Raw genomic sequence first — 21,036 nt, forward strand, 5'->3', positions numbered from 1 at the left:
AGATGGTACATCTCAAGGGGTTTATCCCAAGCCCCCAGAACCACGGTAGAACAGTGAAGCTGCCTTCGCCTGGTGGTCAAAACTGGGATAGCAACACTTCTGCATTTAAAATGCTACTGCGCGTGCGTCTATCGTTAAAACGCACTAATGTCCCTTCAGAGACTCCGTAAAAACCCTAGTGCGCCTGCTCAGAACCAATATTTCTTACTTCTGGGTGCTTCAAAAAAAATTATAGCTGGGGAATCCGCCCTCTAGATACATTATAACTCTATGGTTTATCCTAATAAAGAAACTTGAACACACATTCACGGTACCACACAGCCTCTCTACCCACTCAGCTATTGGCCCCCTAAACAGGTAAAGTCCACCATTTTGACAGAGACAGTGGAGGCTAAGCCTCAGTGAACTGACCATTTGAAGAGCAGGGTTTTAGCGGCGTCCAGGTTACCCTGCCTGTGTTGCAGCAGGGCCAGTGCTGTCAAGATGTACGCCTTCTCCTTCTCGTTGGACGCCACCGCCAGGGCACGCTCGTACGCTGCGGGAACGCACACAGAAATGTGAGCAACGCTTACATATAAAATGATACAGTAAGTTACAGATTCCTTTACTGTTGTCCTTTAAATTATGTCTCACTAACTAGACTAGCCTCGCGTGGCCAGACAATATCACACGACACACTGCGTGGATATTAGTCTGGTCCCTATCAATAGATTTTTTTCCAAGGGGCGGTTACAAAAAGAACCAAACGGACTCTATTGGTTAGACCTAAACCAATCAGAGCAGTGCTTCCTTGTACGAACAAATCAGAGCAGTGCTTCCTTGTACGTCATTGCTCCAAATAAGGTGATAAGCCCGCCCACATTTGGATACTGGGCCCTGATTGGTCCCTCACGACTTCGGAGGGAGAGAAATGAAATCTCTATTTTGTGGTGAAAGGGTATTGGTGTTTCTCACCATCGGTGCTCTGTGGGATGAGTCCTGCCCTGCAGAAGGCCAGAGCTAGGCCGATCAGATCACAGAGGTCCTGCAGCGGCGTGGAGGAGTACACACGCACCGCGTCCTCCCACTGACCCGAGGCGCTGCGGAGAACACGGCAGGGTTTTAAAAACCTACATCCTATGCAAACCTACATGTATCCTCGCTCTCATGAATTCATGGGTATGATACATGGGCACTAAGACCTGTTGTTTCCATGCCGCTTTTAAAATATTCATCTGTAATGAATCTACTAAATGGCTAAATGATTATTTTTCTTCCAGGTGTGTCTGCCGTTTTGTTTCCTGAGATTAATTGCACAGCTTGTGTTTTGTTGTTTCTTATCATTTGAACGCTTCTGCTGTGTTTTTCTGATTTCTGTTGTATGTAAAGCACGTTGTGAGTTCTCTCTCTGAGAAGTGCTATACAAATAAAATGTACTTACTTAATACTTACTGCGATGCTGCTTTTAAAATATTCATCTGTAATGAATCTAGATAGGCTAAATGACTTTTCTTCGGGGTGTCAGCTGTTTTGTTTCCTGAGATTAATTGTATAGCTTGTGTTTTGTTGTTTCTAATCATCACACGTTGTGTGTTCTCTCTGTGAGAAGTGCTATACAAATAGAATGTACTTACTTACTAAATCAAATCATAATGAGTACAGTATGTGGTGTGCGTGGGTTGTTACCATAATGCACGGCCATAGCTTCCCAAAGCAAAAGATAGTTGTTCTGAAGGAGATGTTGACTGAAGCAGTTCCACTGCCCTGAGGAAAGAAACACAAAAACGTAAAGAAACATGACATTCACACAAGTTAAACCACACATCATCATCACACACAATCATTTATTGAATTAGAAGACACTAAAGATCGTGTCATAATTGTAATGACAATTTAACAGATAGAAAGTGGCTTACTTAACCACTTAAGCCCTGTGCATAAAAAGTAAGAGATCTACAGGCTCTCAATATGCGTTTAAGTACCGGTAATGCATTTTTAGCAAAATAGATTTCCTTTTACACCCAATTCAAATTTCAATCACAAATGTTTTGATCTGTAGGGATCTTCATCAAGTCAGAGACAGAGAGACAGTGACAAAGCCAAAGACAGGCAGACAGTGAGACAGACACCTCTGGTAGGCCTGCACAGCCTGCGTCTTCAGCTGCAGGTGTTCGTTGAGGTATCCCAGCATGATGAAAGCATCAGGATCACACTGGATCCTCTCTGAGGGCGACACATGAAATCCACATTCATATGTACAGTTTTATTATCACACACACACACACACACACACACACACACACACACACACACACACACACAATTTACACTTTAGGTATTTAGCAGACACTCAGAGCGACTTACAGTAAGCAAGGTAAACACAAGGTAATACATCAAATGCATAGAAACAGTAACCTAGGACCCAGTGTTGATTTCGTCGACTAAAAAACAATGACGAAAAATGCTCGTCGACTACCTTTATTCACTGACGAAAACTAAATAAAAACGAAATAAAACTAAGCTTTAATGACTAAAACTAAGACTAAATATATTGACAATTTCGTCAACAAATAAAAACTAGACTAAAATGTTAGTGAGGGAAGTAATTTTATATTTGGTTGCACTCGGGTGTTGCGCTCTGAAAATAGCAGATCTATATGCTGACAACGCGTCGCAGCGCGACGTGTTGTGAGCTTGTAGATCTGCTATTTTCAGCATGCAACCAAGCGTAAAATCAGCCATTACGACGCCATCAAGGCACCGACAAAATACATTTTAGTCAACTATAATTTTATGATATTTAGTCGACTAAAACTAGACAAAAACTAAAACATTTCAGATGACTAAAATATGACTAAAACTAAATGGAATTTTATTCAAAAGACTATGACTAAAACTAAATCAAAATTTGCTGACAAAATCAACACTGCTAGGATCATAGGTAAACCAAGAACCTATCATCAGTCTAAACAGTATAATATATCTGTCTACATAACATGCTATCTAAATTTATATTTTAACCTTTGCATAAGCCTGCAAGGCACACATACACTCACCTGTGTACTTGCTGAGAGACACCTGAGCTGCGGAGACGGCGTTCATCTGGACGATGTTGTAGCGATACAGCTCTGAGTCTCTGTTGCTCTTGTCCAGCAGGGTGGAACACACCCAGTAGGCATAGCCTTTCACTCCCTCTGTCTGCAGATGAAAGACACCACAGAGAGACAATGCAAAGACAAGTAGATGAAGGGTATACCCAGGGGAAAAAGGGTAATAATGTGGCAAAGTAGGCTAAGACCAAATGTCATCAAAGTTGTATCTTGCTCATTAGCTACTGTAGCTTGTTACTGGCTGGGGGAGGGGAGGGGAGGGGGGGGGGCACTCACATGTGTGCTGAGCTCTGTGGTGTGTCTAAAGAGATCCATGGTGTCATAGCTTCCCACTGTCTCCGCTATCAGGGCCTGGGAGGACAACACCAATATACAAGATAGATGAGAGGGCGATGAGAGAGAGAGAAAGACAGCAGGGGGAAAGACAACCTGACTATAGCTACTACGTTAATTGTAAGGTGTTACTGTGGGTAGATTGCTCAGTATTACCAAGTCATAACAAAATTAAGTTCACTTTATTATCAAATGAATACAGACATCTCAGTTGGAAGTACCGTATACGTCATAAACATTTCGGCAGCTAGTTAAGATTGTTACTCTACCTGCAGCAATACATCATGGCATAGTATTGTAATCCTTTGTGTGTGAAGAGATTACTATTGGATCGAAAAGCTCAAGGTCAAAATAGAGAATGGATGGGTAATGATAACGCTTTGGGTCAGAATAGTTCGAATCTCTCAGAAGTACCTGGGAGACTGACCTGAGGATACGGCCCTCTGACAAGATATAGACATATTTTAGACTTATAGACATACATATTAGACACACACTACACTAATGCAAGGTTGGCAAAGTTGTACTTTATCAATTTAGGTGCAGGTAATAGATATGAGCAGTCCGCTGCAGACTTTGTCCATGCTGTGGTTGAGCTCCAAGCTAAATGAAGACTGGGCTTAAATATGTGAATCCTATCAGAAGGCTTTTCCATCTGACAATAGATCCTAAACCTTATACAGCAATTTCTGTAATCCCAACGGAGTCAAAAATACCTACTGCTATGCAAAGGAAGACAGTCCTAAGTGGACATATTTCCTAAATATCCATCCTGCTTACGAGGCTTCCTTGCAAATGAGATGAAGTAAAAACATCTAATAAGATCAGATTGCATACCTGTCCAATCCAGCAGGTGACATAAAGGGGCTCCAAGGACTGGGCAATCTTGAAGGCCTCGTGTGAAAGCTAGGAAGACAGATGTTGTTTACAAATCAACTGTACAGAAATAACATCTAACTCGAGCCCATTAGTTTAGATACTATATGAAAAATCAATGGAAAAAGGTAACACTGCAGACCTCTATATGTTCCTTCTTCAGATACAGGGCACCAAGGTTTGTCCAGGCAACGACATTCTATGATGGGAGAGTAGAGGTAACAAAGAGTCTTGAGACATATTATAACTATACCACCTGGCATGAAAAAACACAAGTACTGTAACTTACATTAGCCTCTGCTTGTATGGATTTGATGAAGCAATGCTGAGCCAGGGCAAAGTTCTCAACACCTGTTATGAGAAACGACACAGGACAGCACTGAGAAAATGACATTAGCTCTGTTGATCTTCTAGGCCAAGGGTTGCCTCTTTCTTACAGTAAGTAATATTTGACAATCTGGCCAATTTGGTAAAAAGGTCTTAAAAGTAATTCAATTGTCACTTTATAAATATGCAGATACCCTGTATACACTTATACTGTATGTTGGTGTGTTTACTGTTGGGTTGCACATTAAGCTAATCATCTGGGGATCCCCCAAAATAATTTGGAGACCCACTGATCTAGGCCAAGGTCACATGACCCAACTAAACAGTGAAATTGGTTTATAATAATAATAATAATCACTTTTGTTCATGGCGATCACTCCCAAAGCATTCCAGTAAGTGTGGCTCCCACTGTCCATCATGATGGCCTTTTTCACACACTGAGAGGGAAAAAAGGGCAGAATGGTAAAAATATAAACAAATTTAAATTATGCTGAACAATAATGATATATTTTTAAAGAATCTCACCTGCTGGGCCTTCTCCAGCAGAAGGACTAGAGAGCCGTCCTCCTCCTCCTCTACAGGGCAGGGTATGTGGGCCTGGTGGTAGTAGTTGAGACCCAGGGCGTACCAAAGGCTGGGGGCCTCAGGCATCAACTTCAGGGCACGGCCGTAGCACCTACAGGAAAAACATGTCATTACATGTCATTTTTTATTGATTGATTAATTGATTGAATACTTATTACTATTAACGGTTTGTAAAAAGTACAAAAGGTACCGTTATACGGTAATAATGCTAAAAGGATAACACAAAAGGTCTTGAGGGCTTGTTTCCATTGGGGTCCTATGTATTCAATTCATCAAGACATATACAGACATACAATGCAATACTAAACAAGAGATCATTAATACTAGGAGCAGTAAAAGTATATTTATAGAAAAACAGTGGGGGGGTCATTTCTTTTGGCAAGCTAGAACAGTGGTTCTCAAACTTTTTCATGTCAAGGACCCCCAAATTGACACTTATTAGACCGCGGACCCCCATTTGAAAAGATAAGCCAGGGACCCCCATAAGAGAAGATTTATACGGCTTTCTAGCAGTGATTCTCAACCATTTTAATGTCAAGGACCCCCAGTTTGACATGCATTAGGCTACGGACCCCCATTTAATGGCATTTATACCTCTGGGACCCCAATTTATATTATAAAATCAATGTTAACTTAACTCTGAGAGCGTACACATGGAACCAAATGGACCCTTCCATGTGTACACTCTCAGAGTTACAGAACCATAAGGGTCCATTTGGTTCCTATCCATCATTTAGCTGGGGACCCCCTGGAACCGCCCCAAGTACCCCTGGGGGTCCCCGTACCCCACTTTGAGAACCAATGAGCTAGAAGACTTGTCTAGGTCCAGTTGCAAATTGCACACAGCTGCTCTTTCATGGCGGAGGGTAGGGAGTCGCACTTTTTGATGGCTGGTAATCTCTCAAGACAGATTCAGAGCTCCACAGCTGAATCTGTCGGCAACTCCCATTACAACGTGTGGAGTTGTTGTTATTAGGAATGAACACAAAGGAGCACCACCGGAAGAGGAGGGCTGAAGGAGCGTAAACGGGCCAACATCCGTTCTCTATACAGGGAATTAGGCGGTGCCCCCAGAGGCAAATTCAAAGGATCATTTTCTTTTTTTTGCCAATGGGTTCCCAGATTGGATGGCTGGTGGCAGGGCATTCCGCACTTTGGTGGGATAATAGTCAGCTACTGATTTGTCAACATTATTAGGTTTTGCATTGTAGGTTCACCTCAATATTAGAAGAAGCAGCAGCTACTACATTTGGAAGAAAAATAATACATAGCCACTTTTAATTTGACGATTAGAAATCAACTAAATACGTGAGTATAAAGTGAGTTTATCAACAGTAAGTACATAGGATCAGGAGAAGAGTAATAGTGCGTGTGTGGGGGGGGGGGGGGGGGGGGGGGGGGGGGATTCAAACCTATAAAATAAGCCTGTCTGAGGTCATACCTCTCCCCAACTTTGAGTGTCTGGGCCTGGTTGAGACTGTGGCTCTGGGTGGTGGGTTCTAAACCAGCCAACGGGCCAGGCATCAGAACCTGGGCTCTGTTTGGAGACACGGCTCCCACGGTGGTGGTGCAGGCGTCTCCGAGCAGCTTCCACAAACAGGACAGGTCTGGACGAAGTTCCACTGCCCTGGGGGAAGGACAGGACGAGACCAAAGGTCACTCAACAGATGGAAAATAAACACAGGAGGATGGATGGATTTTCAATGACTAAACATGAAGCTGTTATTTTAACACTGGGGTTATAAAGCTTCATATTAGGGCTGTAACTATCGATGATCTTCTTAGCGATTATTCTATCAATGATATACAAGCTCATAGCGCGGCACCGAGTGCCGCGCTATGAGCTTGTAGATCTGCTATTTTTGAAAAATCGAGAAAATGTGTTTAAATTAACACTTGAGGTGCCAGAGGTTTATTAAAAAAATGTACGTTGAGTGCCTGGATTTTTAACCATTTTTTAACCTTTTTCAAGTAGTCACAAAATATTTTCAGTTATCACCGTCCTCACGGTGATCCCCTCATTACACACATAGAGGTCTCGTACAATCGGGGGGGGGGGAATTAAAAACATTTGGTAATCCGTTCCATAGTTGCAGCCAGTTGAAAATAGTCAAATTAACATTGTAAAAAAAAAAAAGTACACAGGAGCAGAGATACAGGCTTTTGAAGTCATAAGTTAACCAGGAAGTGGATTCAAGTCTAAATCTTCGAAAAATGATATCTCCTGTTGCTTTTTTTCATTTCTTTTTCAAAAAACGTATATATACGGTTTTGGCACTCCATGGTTGTATTCCCAAAACCGTATATATACGGTTTTGGCACCACTAATATAGTAACATAGATTTTGTCAGAATACTGTTGGGATTTAGAAGACATTTGTAGAATCGGCTTCAGGTCTTAATGGGTTAATCCAATAAACTAAAAAATATATATATAATTGACTAAATCGATTAGTCCGATTAAGCCCCATTTAATATTTTGACATGCACTGGTGTACCGCAAAAATAGCCGATCTACAAGATCTACAAACGTGTATATTGGCTATGTCAAAAAATGTAAATCATATAGTTATATGTCACATTGAGACTTGTATTGCGTACCTGAAGAGGTTTTGTATGGCCTGTTGGATGAGGTCTATGGCACCTCCATCTCTGCAATCTTCCATCAAACCTTTAGCCAGTGCCAGCTGACACTCTCCTAGACCTGAACAAATGATAGATAGATATATCACAATATATCACATCACAGAATCAAATAACTAGAAAACAGATCACAGAAGGTGTGACGAGCAACTAGGGATATGCAATTCCAAATTATCTGGAACCCCCGACAGTAAAGATGATGAAAAAAAGTTATAATAGTAAAAAAAAGTACACAAGGAATACAGTACATACAGTACAGCAAAATAGAATCTCATGACTGAAAATGTAATGATGATGTTTAGGTATCATGCTGCTGTTCTACATACAGCCCAGTTGAAGATAAAATGACAGATTGAAGCTTTACCCTTTGCTTTATGAAATGTCTGAGACCATTCATGTTTATGGAGGATGCTTCTGAACATGTATTCTATTGCTAGTTTGACAACTTCAAATACTCTTTAATCTTAACCCATTAAGACCTGAAGAAGCATCTGTGTCACTTTTTCATTTGAGCTAAAAAGCATTATTTTACACTTTGGCTATTCAAAAATAGCAGATATACAAGCTCGTAGCGCGGCACCGAGTGCCGCGCTACGAGCTTGTAGATCTGCTATTTTTGAAAAATCGAGAAAATGTGTGCAAATTAATATATTTATATTGTTTTAAAGCGAACATTTTTAACTCAAATCTTATGTTTTTTCAGAAAACTGTTAGGATTTAGAAGACATTAGTAAGAATCGGCCTCAAGTCTTAATGGGTTAACAAAACTATTAAGCGATTAGTAGATCAGCTACATGCTGACTTCTATGGTATCCAAATCACTGAAATCCGTCGCAGCGACTGAGAACTTTAATCCATGAGTACACACACCTTTGAGAGCAGGGACATAGTCCTCCCGTGCTGTGACCTGCAGGTACTCTGCAGCAGCCTCCTTGAACTTGCCCAGGTTCTGTTTGATGGCAGCCGCCTGGTAGACACTGTAGATGGAGGCAGGGTGGAGCTGGTGGGCCTTGCCGAAGGCCTTCAGGGCTGCCGTGAAGCTCCTGCGGTTCAGGTAGGCCTCGCCCAAACACTCCCAACACACCCAGTTCTCTGGGTCAGCCCGCAGGGCTGCCTGCAGGCTACACAGAACAAAATCAAAACATCAATTGCAAGGATTAACCACTTAAAAGCGTATACTTAGTTGACTGGAGTCTCCCAGGGCTCTATATACTAGGGCCATCCTGTTTGCGTTCTATACTAAATATCTTCTGCAAAAATAACCGATCTACAAGCTCACAACGTGTCACAACTTGTTGGTAAAGCTTGGCATGAGAGGTTGTAGGGGAAGGGGAAAGTCTGGCCTTGGATTGGATCCGAGACCAGTTTGTACAGTTTGTACCAAATGTCAGATTCTTACTCAGCGACAGCCTGTGGGTTCTGCCCAATCTTCAGATGGTAAAGGCCTCTTCTCATCCAGGCCCACTTGGCTGAGCCCGGAGTGGCTTTCTGTAACACTGACTGGAGCACTGCTAGGGCTGTGTCCTATGGCAGAGGGAGAGAGAGAGGAGAAATTATTGAAACCAATTAAAACCCACTAAAAGACTTGAGACCGATTCTACAAATGCCTTCTAAACCAGTAGTTCTTTCAAGATTTTTCCAAAAAGTTCAAAAATAGCAGATGTACAGTACAAGCTCGCAGTGCGGCACAACGTTTAACCAACATTAAAATATAAAACACAGATCCTTTCCCGGTTTTAATGGGTTAAGTTTTGAACACCATGGCTTTCAACTAGGGCTGCAACTATCGATTATTTTCTTAGCTATTAATCTAATCGATTAATGGTTTGCTTAATCAGATAATAATAAATCATATTTTATAAATCAACAAATCAACACCATAAGCCCATTTACTTCGTTATGCAACGTCCATTTATGCTACTCTATTAATTTGAATAGAAGACTTTTCTTTAATTTGGTAAATCAATTAAATTGATCACTTTGAACTGCTGCACCCCACTTTATTTCTGACATTTGTTTGTTCCATTAAATGCCTTAAACGTTAAACTGTACTACAGTGTTTTCTCCCACTAGGGTCCTCACCATGTCCCCTTGCTCCATACTGAGGTCCACAGAGGCGGCCCCCGACTCGGCATCGCTGTTGTCCACCTCAAAGGCCTTCTTATAGCAGCCCCGCGCTCGGCCGAGGTCCTTAGCCACCCCGCGGTAGTAATGTCCCAGGTAGCGGAACACACAACCCAGGTAGGGGTCCTGCTTCGCTGCCTGATGAACAGATGCACATTTAGAAGAAGCTGGAGGTGAGACAACAAGCTCTTAACGGAAAGATTACAGGTTCTCATGGTCTGTGTCCATAAGCAAGTATGACACTGTATGCTCTAATATCCAATTAATCCCTATATTCTTTGTTGACAGAGGTCCCCTCCTTTTTTCTCTCTACACCAAATCTTTGCAGAAAATAACTGATCTACAAGCTTCCCCAGAGTAGGGAAGCTAGGATTCATGTGGTTAATCTCACGTTATAACTGGCTCCAGGTGAAGAGCATCAGCTAAGCAACTCAATGGCAAGATATAATGGCGAGAACGTTTTCTTACCCATCAAAAAAGCAAAGATTAGGACATGTCAATCTTACTAACCTTCAACAAGTGCGTGTGGGCCTTGGTCCTGTCTTGACGAGTCTCTTCGCCCATGTCCCAGTAGAGCTGTCCCAGGAGGAAATAGTATTCCCCGCAATCTGGGCTCTGAGCTGCTGCCTGCATGAAACTATAGTAGGAAGACAACAGAGAGAGCATGAGCTCAGTTCGGGGCTATCCCCACGCTGGCAGAAGGAGAGTAGTGAAGAAAAAGAAGGAGTAAGTCCTCACACTGTTTCTCAAGCTCCAAGAAACTCGCTTTTTATTATAACTGCAACGTTTCGACCTTCTAGGTCTTCATCAGGCAAAGGCCTTTTCACCATTTGCCTGATGAAGACCTAGAAGGTCGAAACGTTGCAGTTATAATAAAAAGCGAGTTTCTTGGAGCTTGAGAAACAGTGCGGACTTCCTCCTTATTTTCTTGATTCCTCCTTGATGTCCAGCACCTGGCCTAAATACAGGCGTGGGATGTGCACACAACCTTCTCTTAGAAGGAGAGTAGTGCCCATAATTACAGCTTAGGCTTTTTTTTTAAAGGAAGACAACAGAGCAGTTTCTACACTGTTAATGGCTAGCTAAAGAGACATTATCACACATTCACGCATTCATAGGTTGAAGGACAACACAGCAGGTGCTGCTGGTGGGTTGTGGCCCTTGTTTCCCACTCTTTGTTGTGGTAAACTCTGGTGTCTCCTAAGCCACAAATTCAAACCACACCGTCTGTTTTTCATCCATGTTTCCATGTGATGTTTCACACAGAGTTCATTCCACAGCGAGGTCACAGTCACTATGACAGTTCAGCTTGCGGCGGCACTTAAGCCTATGCTGAATGGTCAACTACTGGACTGGTATAGGGCTATGTCGTCTTAATGTTTGTTTGATTGATTGATTGAATACTTCATTAGTCAGAAATGTAAACAGCTTGTGGTACAGTAAGACATTAAAGCTACTCATTTTATTACGCCTTTATTCAGTATAGTTTTACTGCAGCTTTTATTCAATCTGTGTTTCTTATTACCATCACCCAGGGGGAACTAAAAGGGTGGGTATGTAATAATTACATGTAAACATTAATATAAAGCAAACTTCAAAATGCAGAGTTTACAAAGTGATATACACAAAGGCTAAATGAGTAATTAGCCATGCTACCACAACAGAAAGGCACAAACACATGAGTTCCACTACCTCTGCTCAGCCAGCTGATGCTGATTCTGGGCTAACTGGGCAAGTCCTCTCAGTGCCAAGCCGGGTGCAAAGTTAGGATCAGATCCTATTAGCTCTGATGATACCTGTCAAAGACACAGCCAAAGATGGAAGCAATTATTATAACAGCACTTATATAACAAGACTTACATGTCTTGTTTCTTATGATAAAATGCCGGTACACTATCTTTTTAACCCTGGCATTAATTGAAAGAGGAAGGTTAGCTAAGCATTTGTAAATATAGCTTGCCCAAGTTGAGCAAGAATGTGTCATCGTACTATATCTTATCTCATATAATATAATGTCATATCTTTCACAGATAATTTCAACATTTGTTACACAATAAAATGTTAATTTAATGGAAAAGAGGGTACACATTTGTAGAAATGTTAAATGTGTACACACTTGGGAGTTCAATTAACACTGTGTAGAAACAAAAGATTAAAGGTATTTTACCTGGAGAGCATTGTCCACCTGTCCTTTATTCAGATACGCTCTTCCTTTAAAGGCCATCAGAACAGGATCATTTTTAGCACCTGGGATCTAAAGCAAAAATAAATAAATAATCAAAATCAAAACCAAAAAAAAGATAAACTGCATTTAGTGTTCGCAAATTCAACTTTGCTCAAACTGCAAGACAATGCTGGTGCTTGTGGGAAAACTGCTGTATAGTCAAATTAAAATAAACTCGGATGCATGCATGTGCTGCAAAGAGAAATAGTTCCCTGACAAGAATCAGAAGTCAAATTCAATGAACGTCACAGATGAACCCCATGCTATACATAAACACTGACAGAGCGTGAGAGTATGTGTACATGTGAACTGCAATACCAAAATCAGTGAATTGTTGGAATACTTTTCTCAGTTAAACTGGGCAGCAACAAAACCCCAAAACAAAGAAGATTTTGTCCTTTAGTAGCAAGTGACTGAACCGGGCAGAGCAGGTTACAACTGGTTCAAGTGTCTTAAGGCCATTTTATGCTTTGAGCGTCAAAGCATCTCCAGAGTTTATTTCATCTTCCCATCCAATCATAGAACAAACATTTTATGAAGCGCCATACATTTTTCCAGAGGTACACAACACCAATCATCAATTGGCATTCACCTCTGTGAGCATCTCCAGAGCCTGGTCTGCAGCCTTCTCCTCCAAGCTCTTCACCAGAGCCTCCAGTCTCATCCTCAGGAGGCTGAGCTTCAGTTTCTCATCTCCAGGCTCACACAAAGTCAGACCTATGAATGATGCAACAAGGCACACACGTTCAGAATTTCTCTGAGGGCTCAAACACAGCCTCAGGCCACACGGGAGCTAACTAATAAACAAATAATAATAATCATCTTTTTTTGGTGAATACTTAGGTAACAATATGAAAGTTTAAATGTCTATTTTAGGACTTGAAAATGGTTAAAACTGAGGAGGAAGGTTTAGTGTGAACAACAAAATCTTCTATTTTTCTTCTATTGAGCAACACAAAAGTAGCATGCTCATCGGTCACACAGGTGAAACATACCTTGGCTGCAGGATGTGGCACAGTCTGAGTATCTGTGCATTCTGAGCTGGGCCTGAGCCAGACTGGACCAGCCTGTACTGGAGGCTGTTTTCATTAACCCTAATGAAAACACAACAGAAAGACACGTCACACACCAGCAATAAGGTAAGAATAAAGTCAGTGTGTTTGATTCCTAAACAATTAACACAATATGTAAACTATTAAGATTTTATGGAAGATGCTTCTGAACATATTGCTAGTTTAACCACTTCAAATCTATAATACCCGAAAATAGCCTGGTCTACAAGCTCTCAATGCGTCTGCTTGTAGATCGGATATTTTCGCTATGCAACGTGCTTCCATAGAAGACATGCTGGTTTCTATGGAATCCAAATGACTGAAATCAGTCATGGCGACGTGGCATTCAGGCAGCTTTTATCCGACATTTTGAAATCATTATTTTCAGTGTGTAAGGTGCAATACCTTGTTCCAGCTCTTTAATGGCATCTATATATTTGCCCTCCTGCAGAGCTTTGGTGCCCAGACCTACACGACCTAAACCACTGTCTGGGACCATTTCCAGGAGCCGGGCAAAACAGTTGCTTGCGTCCTCACCGAGGATACCTGGAACACACACAGTATCACAGTTGTAACATTAGCTGGGCATTTTACTGCCCATTTCTCAAGCAAAGTTTTCCACACACCGCTGTGCGACAAAGTACAAAATAGGGCTTAAGTGGTAAAAGAATTGTCGAACATAGAAGCTAAGCTTGTAGTTGGCTACCTGGGTAGGGTACAGTATAAATATAATTATTGTCAATCATCTTTATCTGGTGTTAATGTGCTCTAAAGCAGTGGTTCCAATCACTCCCATTGCATGATGAAATGGGTCTCTAAGTCAAACTTTTAGCAAATAAACTATGATAAAAAATGTTGTGGTACTTATTGTAGTTTTGGTCATGTTAAATCAAACGGCTGTATTCATTTTACCTGTTTTGAGATAGTGAGAGCAGAGAACTTCCAGAGGATAACTCCGAGTCGGATAGAGGGACAGCATGGACTCGCATGCCTCTCTCATTTTGGCCTCTTCGTGTGGGAGCTACAGAGAGATGGAAGATTCAGTAACAACAGGAAAAACACTCCAGACCAATAAATGTGCCCTTCTTGTAGGGCTGGGCAATATGGACAAGTAAATCAAATGTCACCATATTTTTGATTAAAAATATATATATATATGTTTATGCAAAAAATAATATTGAGATATGGCATTTAGATAATACTGCCATATCACGATATTATGATGATATCTAGTCTCATATCAAGATATCGATATACTATTGATATATTGCAGGGGTCTTCAACAAGGGGTCCGGGACCCCTAGGGGGTCATCAGAGTTACTACAGGGGGTCCGCCAAATCTTTGTGTGATAGGATTTTTTATTTTACATTCACCACTTGAACCCTGGCATCCATTTTCTGAGGAGAACTTTAGCCAAAAATAGCAGATCTACAAGCTCTCAACGCCTCGCGCTGCGAGGCGTTGTGAGCTTGTAGATCGGCTATTTTTGGCAAAGAGGCGTAAAAGGTAAAAAAAAGAGCAGACCACGTAAACAAAAAAAGTTGAATCTGAAAGACAATTTTATACAATATAGAGGGGGTCCCTGCTTCATCTCTCTCTCAGCTAGGGGGTCCTTGGCCTGAAAACGTTGAAGACCCCTGATTTTATTGCCAAGCCCTGCCCGCTTGTAACCCATCTATGAAAATGCGTGGCTTCTGAATGCACAGTACTGCATCCATCCTGATTATGTAAAAGCAAAATGTCAGGGGAGAGCGCTTACTTTGGACAGACATTTGACAAAGTCGGCCGAGAGCGTCCTGTGGTCGTCTCCTGGCACAGGGTCGGTGAGAACCATGGCCCTTTCAAAGGCTGTGATTAACTGTCATCATAGAAAAACAACAAGCAGAGCAGAACAACTATTACACGTTCAGCGTTTACCAACCTGGTGTCTGTGCCAAAGATCACAGGGCCTTGTCTGTTTGAAGGTAGTCCAAAATATTAAACGTGTTTCATGTTGTTGTTTTTTTTATTTTTTTTATTGCATGTCTGTCTGTATTGTATCTGCTTTGTTCAGGACCCCAGAAAGACTAGAGGCTAATTTATGTGTCTCTAATGGGGATCCTTTAGTAGGCTAAACATAAACATAAAATCATAACTTCATTTAATCAAGTCTGCCTGTATGTTCTAAATGTGATATCAGTCTAAATTGTCATACAGAATCTAAAATTATGTCACTTTAACATAGCTAACGCCACACGTAAAATCTGTGTGAAGCACAGTACTGTTTATTTATTTATTTTAAGTGAAAAGCGTTCTGACAATCCAGCTATGTAGGAGATCTTATAGTATGTGTCTCAATACAGAATTTGTGCACTTCTGAAGGCAATACCGCTCAGCATGAAGGGAAACCCTAGCCTGATTATCAGCCTGAAGCTGCGTGGAGCTTCAGTCTGACTTTGCTGTGTCGGCGATTACAAGGGGGAGGGGATTAAAATTTGACGTCATCACACAGCTTTCTTTAGCAGATATTCGCTGACTGGCTTGTCGTTAGACCCACCCCCACCTCCGACTTGACAGGTTTTTCTTCGACCGTGAAAATCCATAGGCTCACATTATGAAAGAAGTGGAAGCACGCCCGAGATACGCACGCCTCAGAGCCGAAGAAGGCGTCTACCTTTATGTCTATGAAGAGGAGCAGTCCACTCAGAGAGTGGGCGGGGTCTATGGTCTGGAACCAGGCTAGGGAAACCCTGCATGACGTTGGTTTTTGTTGCATTGTACACTTGAGGGAAATCTTACATGTTGCAGAGTTTCATTGTCCTGCTCCTCTGAGTCGGTGCTGTCTGAGAGCATATAGATCATCTGCTTCCACAGCTCCAGTAACTCCTTCCTCTCCACAGCCTCCTCTTCTTTCAGCTCAATGAGCCGGAGACAAACTTTAGCCAACTGCAAAAACACGCACGCATAAAAGTTTGTAAATATGTTCTGCACTATAGCTATAATTTTTGGTCGATTTTTTTTAACCCTTTTTTTCACCCGGTGCCAATTTTCTAAGTGATCCTGGGCACTACACTCCCCCTACCAGCCTAGGGAGCCCAGGGCCAAGCTCATGCCTCCTTCAATGCATGAGAGCCAACTGACCTTCTTGTCACCTGACAGGGGAGAGTTTCCCTGGTTGGACGTAGCGCGTGGAAGGAACACGTTATTCCAACCAGTTCCCTTCCCCTCCATCAGGCGCCCCGGCTGACCAGTATAGCTGGCAGTATAGTGACCAGGATTACAACATGTTTTTGTGAGGGTATTAACTACCCTAGGAGACACGGGGAAAACTCCACACAGAGTAGGCCCTTTCGCCAACCCCACCTAGGGTATGGGCGCTGGTGACGCGGAGGAGAAGACACGCCCCAAGCGCCCACATCGTCCCCGGCGGGAATCGAACCCAGGACCTTCTAGCTGTGAGGCGACAGCACAAATTTTTGGTTGATTGACTGATTGACATGCATGTGTTAGACAAAGGTCACTAACATTCCCTCAACATCTCTTCCTTCACACTTCTCACACACCTCACACATTACATAGTTACCTTTAAATATTCTTTGTCGGACTGATAGATGTCTGACAACTTCTTTATCACGTCATAACATTTGTTTTTGTCCGAGCTGTGAACGAAGAACGAAACATTTTTTGACCACTTGCTTTGTATTTGAAAGGTAGCAAAAACCTGACATCATGCCTTTCTGTTCAATTATAGAACTCATTTTGGCACATAAACACTTCCATAAAAAAGGTTAAAGCTACAATCTGTGAATTATTTTAACCAATGTGTATGGTACAGGATGTTAATACAATATAACTAGCACATCTGCAGTGATTGGAGGTGGTCTCCCTATTCTTCCACAACTATAACTACCGTAAAACTTCAAAGGACAGTGAAAACATAAGACGATAATATATGTAGACGCCGCAAACGCCACTGTATCATTAATGTCACCGCCATATTGGTCAGGGCAACTTCAAGTCCACTGCAAGAAATATTCCTGAGCTATACAAGTACCTGAGACGAATTTTCTTTCTGTTTCATAACCATTACTATTACTATCTTTAACTATCTTAAAAGGGATAGTTCACCCACAAAATGACTTTTTTTCTATCGATTATTCACCCCATGGAGACTTGAATTCATGGATATGTTTTTGTTTTTGTCACATTCCTAAGCCAATAATTGAATGACCGGCAGCTATAACATAACTGCATGTGTCACATTTTTTTGTAAAAAACCAAACCGCAGCGGCCGATGCTGTATCTACGTGTTAAATTACTTTGATGTCAAAGAGGTCCCTCAGTAGCGTACCTGGCATACAGCTCAGTGAGCTTCTGGTAGACGTCGGGTAGCTCCGCTTTGAAGTCCCACTGGTCAGTCTTCTCATACAGATTAGCCAAGCCCTGAAACACAAATGTAACACAGATTACCTCTCGAGAATAATTAAGTTCAATGTTGCAGGTAGTGAATTTTCATGGGCTCTATACAAGAGCTGAATATGAGATGTAATATAATAAATATCATAATAAATAAATATCATAATAAATCCTATAATAAACAAAGCCCCCCAGAGGCTTCACTTCCTACGTCAGCTTGAAAACGTTGGTGTGACTGGGCCCTGCCATGATGCTGCAATTATACAGAGCTACTGTACTGTGGAGAGAATCATCGCCTTCTAGTCACAGTGTGGAAGGGCAGCACAACCACGCTTAGCCACTTAAACCCTATTTTGTCTGCACTTTGGTACCCTCCTTTTCCCCCCTCCACATCACATTTTTATACAAAAATAGCAAATCTACATGCTCACAATGTGTTGCAATTCGACACGTTGTGAGCTTGTAGATCTGCCATTTTCGACTTGTAAAGCGGCTATTTTCTCTGAATGTTCGCCCCCCAGAATAGGGCTCATGTGATTTAAGTGGTTAAACAACATGCCTACGGTCTTACCTGCCATGCCAGCAGCTGTTCAGGTTCCAGTTCGATAGCCTTCCTGTAGGCGGTCTGAGCCTGCTCTGGCTGGTCCAGCTCACACGCCGCCAAGCCGATGAACACCCAGGCATTATAGTTGTTCTTCTCAAGTTTCAAAACAGCCTAGAAGTGAAGTTGATATCAAATCAGTCAGTAACTTTTAGTCTGATAGTGGTACCAGAAGAACCAATGAAGTACTGAACTGCCAGACCCCTAGTGGTTGAAATCTGAATGGCCGGACTTCGCATGACGTGTGTGCAGAGGAAAAGAGGGACAAAAGAGGGACGAAAGAGGGACAGACAAAGCCTCATGTGCAGAGGAAAAGAGGGACAAAAGAGGGACGAAAGAGGGACAGACAAAGCCTCATGTAGGCCGACCCTCTGGGTCTGGCAAAAAGTCCTTAAATTGTGACTTTAGAAATGTGCAGATACTCCTGTATACACTTATACTGTATGTTGGTTTGTTTACGGTTGAGTGAGAAAACAATGTTGTACAATAAGCTGATCATCTGGGGAGTGGACCTCCCAAAACATTTTGGGACCCCAGGTTTGGGAGCCACTGCCCTATGTGTACGCTGCAGGGTGGGTGCATGGGGTTCATGTTTCTTACTTTGCAATGTTTAAGAGCCTCTTTGAATTCTTTGTTCTTAATGGCCTCCCTGGCACTCTTCAGAGCTGCTTTCACTTCTTTAGTGGACATCCTGAGGTGATCTGTGTGAAACCAACCGGATACAATTATTACAACCATATTGTGTATAATGATTCAAGATGCAAGAGGCTTGTCTCTCACTCATAAAAGGTACAAGCAGTGACATGTTGTGTGGCGGGTCCCACAGACAACAATTACAATATAACAAGGTTATAATGGCACAGACGCTGACGTTAAAGCACGAATCAGGAAAGCATGTGCAGCATTCTTGCAACTACGGAACATCTGGAGCTCAACTGAACTGACTTCCAACACCAAAGTCAGATTCTTCAACACCAACGTTAAGGCAGTCCTCCTATACGGAGCAGAGACATGGAGAACTACAGCTGCTACCACTAAGAAAGTACAAGTCTTCATTAACAGCTGCCTGCGGAAGATCCTCCACATCCGATGGCCAGACACCATCAGCAACAACGAACTCTGGCAGAGAACAAACCAGCTGCCCGCAGGAGAAGAGATCAAGAAACGCAGATGGCGCTGGATAGGCCACACCCTGCGAAAGCCCGCAGGTACCATCATCAGACAAGCCCTAACATGGAACCCGCAGGGCAAGCGGAAAAGGGGTCGGCCGAGAAACACCTGGCGCAGAGACCTGGAGGCAGACACCAAGACCATGAAGATGACCTGGAACCAACTGGAGAGAACAGCTCAAGACAGAGATGCCTGGAGATCGCTTGTTGACGGCCTATACCCCAGAAGGGGTAGTAGGCGTAAGTAAGTAAGTAATAATGATAATACTGGATGTAATGCAAATAAGAACATACAATAAGACAAATTAAATGAATCAAGTTGGCAATACTAACAGGTGAAGAAAGACAGTAAAGCAAATATCTTAGCAGCAATGCGGAGTGTGCAGAGTATGGGTGGATATTGTATTAATCTGGCTAGCTAAAAATAATATCCCTTAAATTATGTCACTTAGGGTACGTTATGACTCAGTGGTTCTCAAAGTTGGGTCCTTGGGGGGGGGGGGTTGGGGGGGGGTCCAGAGGGGGTTCCAGGGGGTCCCCAATCAAATGATTGATAGTCAGGAACCAAATTGTCCCTTATGGGTCTGTAACTCTTAAGAGTGTACAAATGGAACCAAATGTGGTTCCATTTGGACGCTTTCAGAGTTAGATTAACATTTTTTTCCTTGAAATTGGAATGGTTCGGAATCACTGCTATATGGCTTTAAAATTGTCCCTTTTGGGGGTCCCTGGCATATCTTTACAAATGGGGGTCCGTGGGCTCATAGGTATCAATTTGGGGGTCCTTGACATGAAAAGGTTCGGGAACTACTGCGTTATGTAGCACAAAATGAGCTGTTCCCAGAAAGAGTAGGTGACTGTATGAATTAAAGAAGCCCAATGGAAACAAACCATAGTGCTTTGCTGGGTTTAAAATCCTCTTAACAGACCTTGTATTGAACTGTACTTCCCTGTGCTTGTCTTTGCAAACTGTTCATAAAGTATTCAATCAAACTAAAATAATGTGGCACTTTGTAGCAAAGCAGCTGACAAACACATTGACAGTTGTTAACATAGAGCTGGTCAAAACAAACCACCACTAACGTCAGCTTTCTACCTTTTAAAGTCACTATAGTGCTTGGCTTCCGTTAGAAGAAGCAGATGTTTTGAAACCAATAATGATGTATTAGTAGTTTAGTAGTTGTATTGATAGATATATCTACCTTGTTTCAGCTGCAGCCCAGTCACTGTAGTCAGTCTGGATACATTCACTGTGATGTTATGTTGGCAACTTTGTTTCTTTGCTGAGTGACACGGAAGTACAAGCGTGCTTTTCAAAATAAATGTCATCTTCTTCTTCTTGACTTTTTGCAGCAGTAAAATAGTGCATTGCTGCCACCTTCTGTGCAGCTCGGTGCAGTAATATATAATCCCACAATTGTCATTTAATACCTTGAAGAAATGTGCATGATAACGGCAGGCGTTCTGAAAAATCAGTTAATAACAATACAATATTAATACTACTACTAATAATAATAAAACAATGTAATTATTAATACATATAATAATTATGTTATAATGATTATCTTATTACATATATTATTATTATTATAGCCAATAAATAGAATAACACTTTTTC

General features: G+C 42.0%; 1 protein-coding gene across 1 annotated transcript in view; it reads right to left on the reverse strand.

Moving 5' to 3' along the window:
* LOC311044224 (superkiller complex protein 3-like) overlaps positions 1-20,674 on the reverse strand; it is a 33,932-nt gene extending 13,258 nt beyond the window's left edge. The window contains exons 1-30 of the mRNA XM_084055667.1: positions 20,621-20,674; positions 18,850-18,950; positions 18,220-18,363; positions 17,584-17,675; positions 16,816-16,891; positions 16,032-16,178; positions 15,013-15,111; positions 14,165-14,273; positions 13,658-13,798; positions 13,196-13,294; positions 12,793-12,917; positions 12,144-12,230; positions 11,669-11,772; positions 10,487-10,613; positions 9,935-10,114; positions 9,252-9,376; positions 8,723-8,973; positions 7,811-7,913; positions 6,652-6,837; positions 5,151-5,301; positions 4,984-5,062; positions 4,588-4,649; positions 4,441-4,497; positions 4,260-4,328; positions 3,366-3,440; positions 3,036-3,177; positions 2,109-2,202; positions 1,666-1,743; positions 955-1,079; positions 412-535 (exon numbers count right to left, since the gene is read on the reverse strand). Coding sequence (XP_083911793.1) covers positions 412-535; positions 955-1,079; positions 1,666-1,743; positions 2,109-2,202; positions 3,036-3,177; positions 3,366-3,440; positions 4,260-4,328; positions 4,441-4,497; positions 4,588-4,649; positions 4,984-5,062; positions 5,151-5,301; positions 6,652-6,837; positions 7,811-7,913; positions 8,723-8,973; positions 9,252-9,376; positions 9,935-10,114; positions 10,487-10,613; positions 11,669-11,772; positions 12,144-12,230; positions 12,793-12,917; positions 13,196-13,294; positions 13,658-13,798; positions 14,165-14,273; positions 15,013-15,111; positions 16,032-16,178; positions 16,816-16,891; positions 17,584-17,675; positions 18,220-18,363; positions 18,850-18,939 — 3,341 coding nt within the window. The 5' untranslated portion in view covers positions 18,940-18,950; positions 20,621-20,674. The remainder of the gene's footprint in view (positions 1-411; positions 536-954; positions 1,080-1,665; positions 1,744-2,108; positions 2,203-3,035; positions 3,178-3,365; positions 3,441-4,259; positions 4,329-4,440; positions 4,498-4,587; positions 4,650-4,983; positions 5,063-5,150; positions 5,302-6,651; positions 6,838-7,810; positions 7,914-8,722; positions 8,974-9,251; positions 9,377-9,934; positions 10,115-10,486; positions 10,614-11,668; positions 11,773-12,143; positions 12,231-12,792; positions 12,918-13,195; positions 13,295-13,657; positions 13,799-14,164; positions 14,274-15,012; positions 15,112-16,031; positions 16,179-16,815; positions 16,892-17,583; positions 17,676-18,219; positions 18,364-18,849; positions 18,951-20,620) is intronic.
* Positions 20,675-21,036: the final 362 nt, after the last annotated feature.

This window comes from Gymnoscopelus microlampas, assembly GCF_963454915.1.
Source record: "Gymnoscopelus microlampas genome assembly, chromosome: 4".
Taxonomy (NCBI): Eukaryota; Metazoa; Chordata; class Actinopteri; order Myctophiformes; family Myctophidae; genus Gymnoscopelus; species Gymnoscopelus microlampas.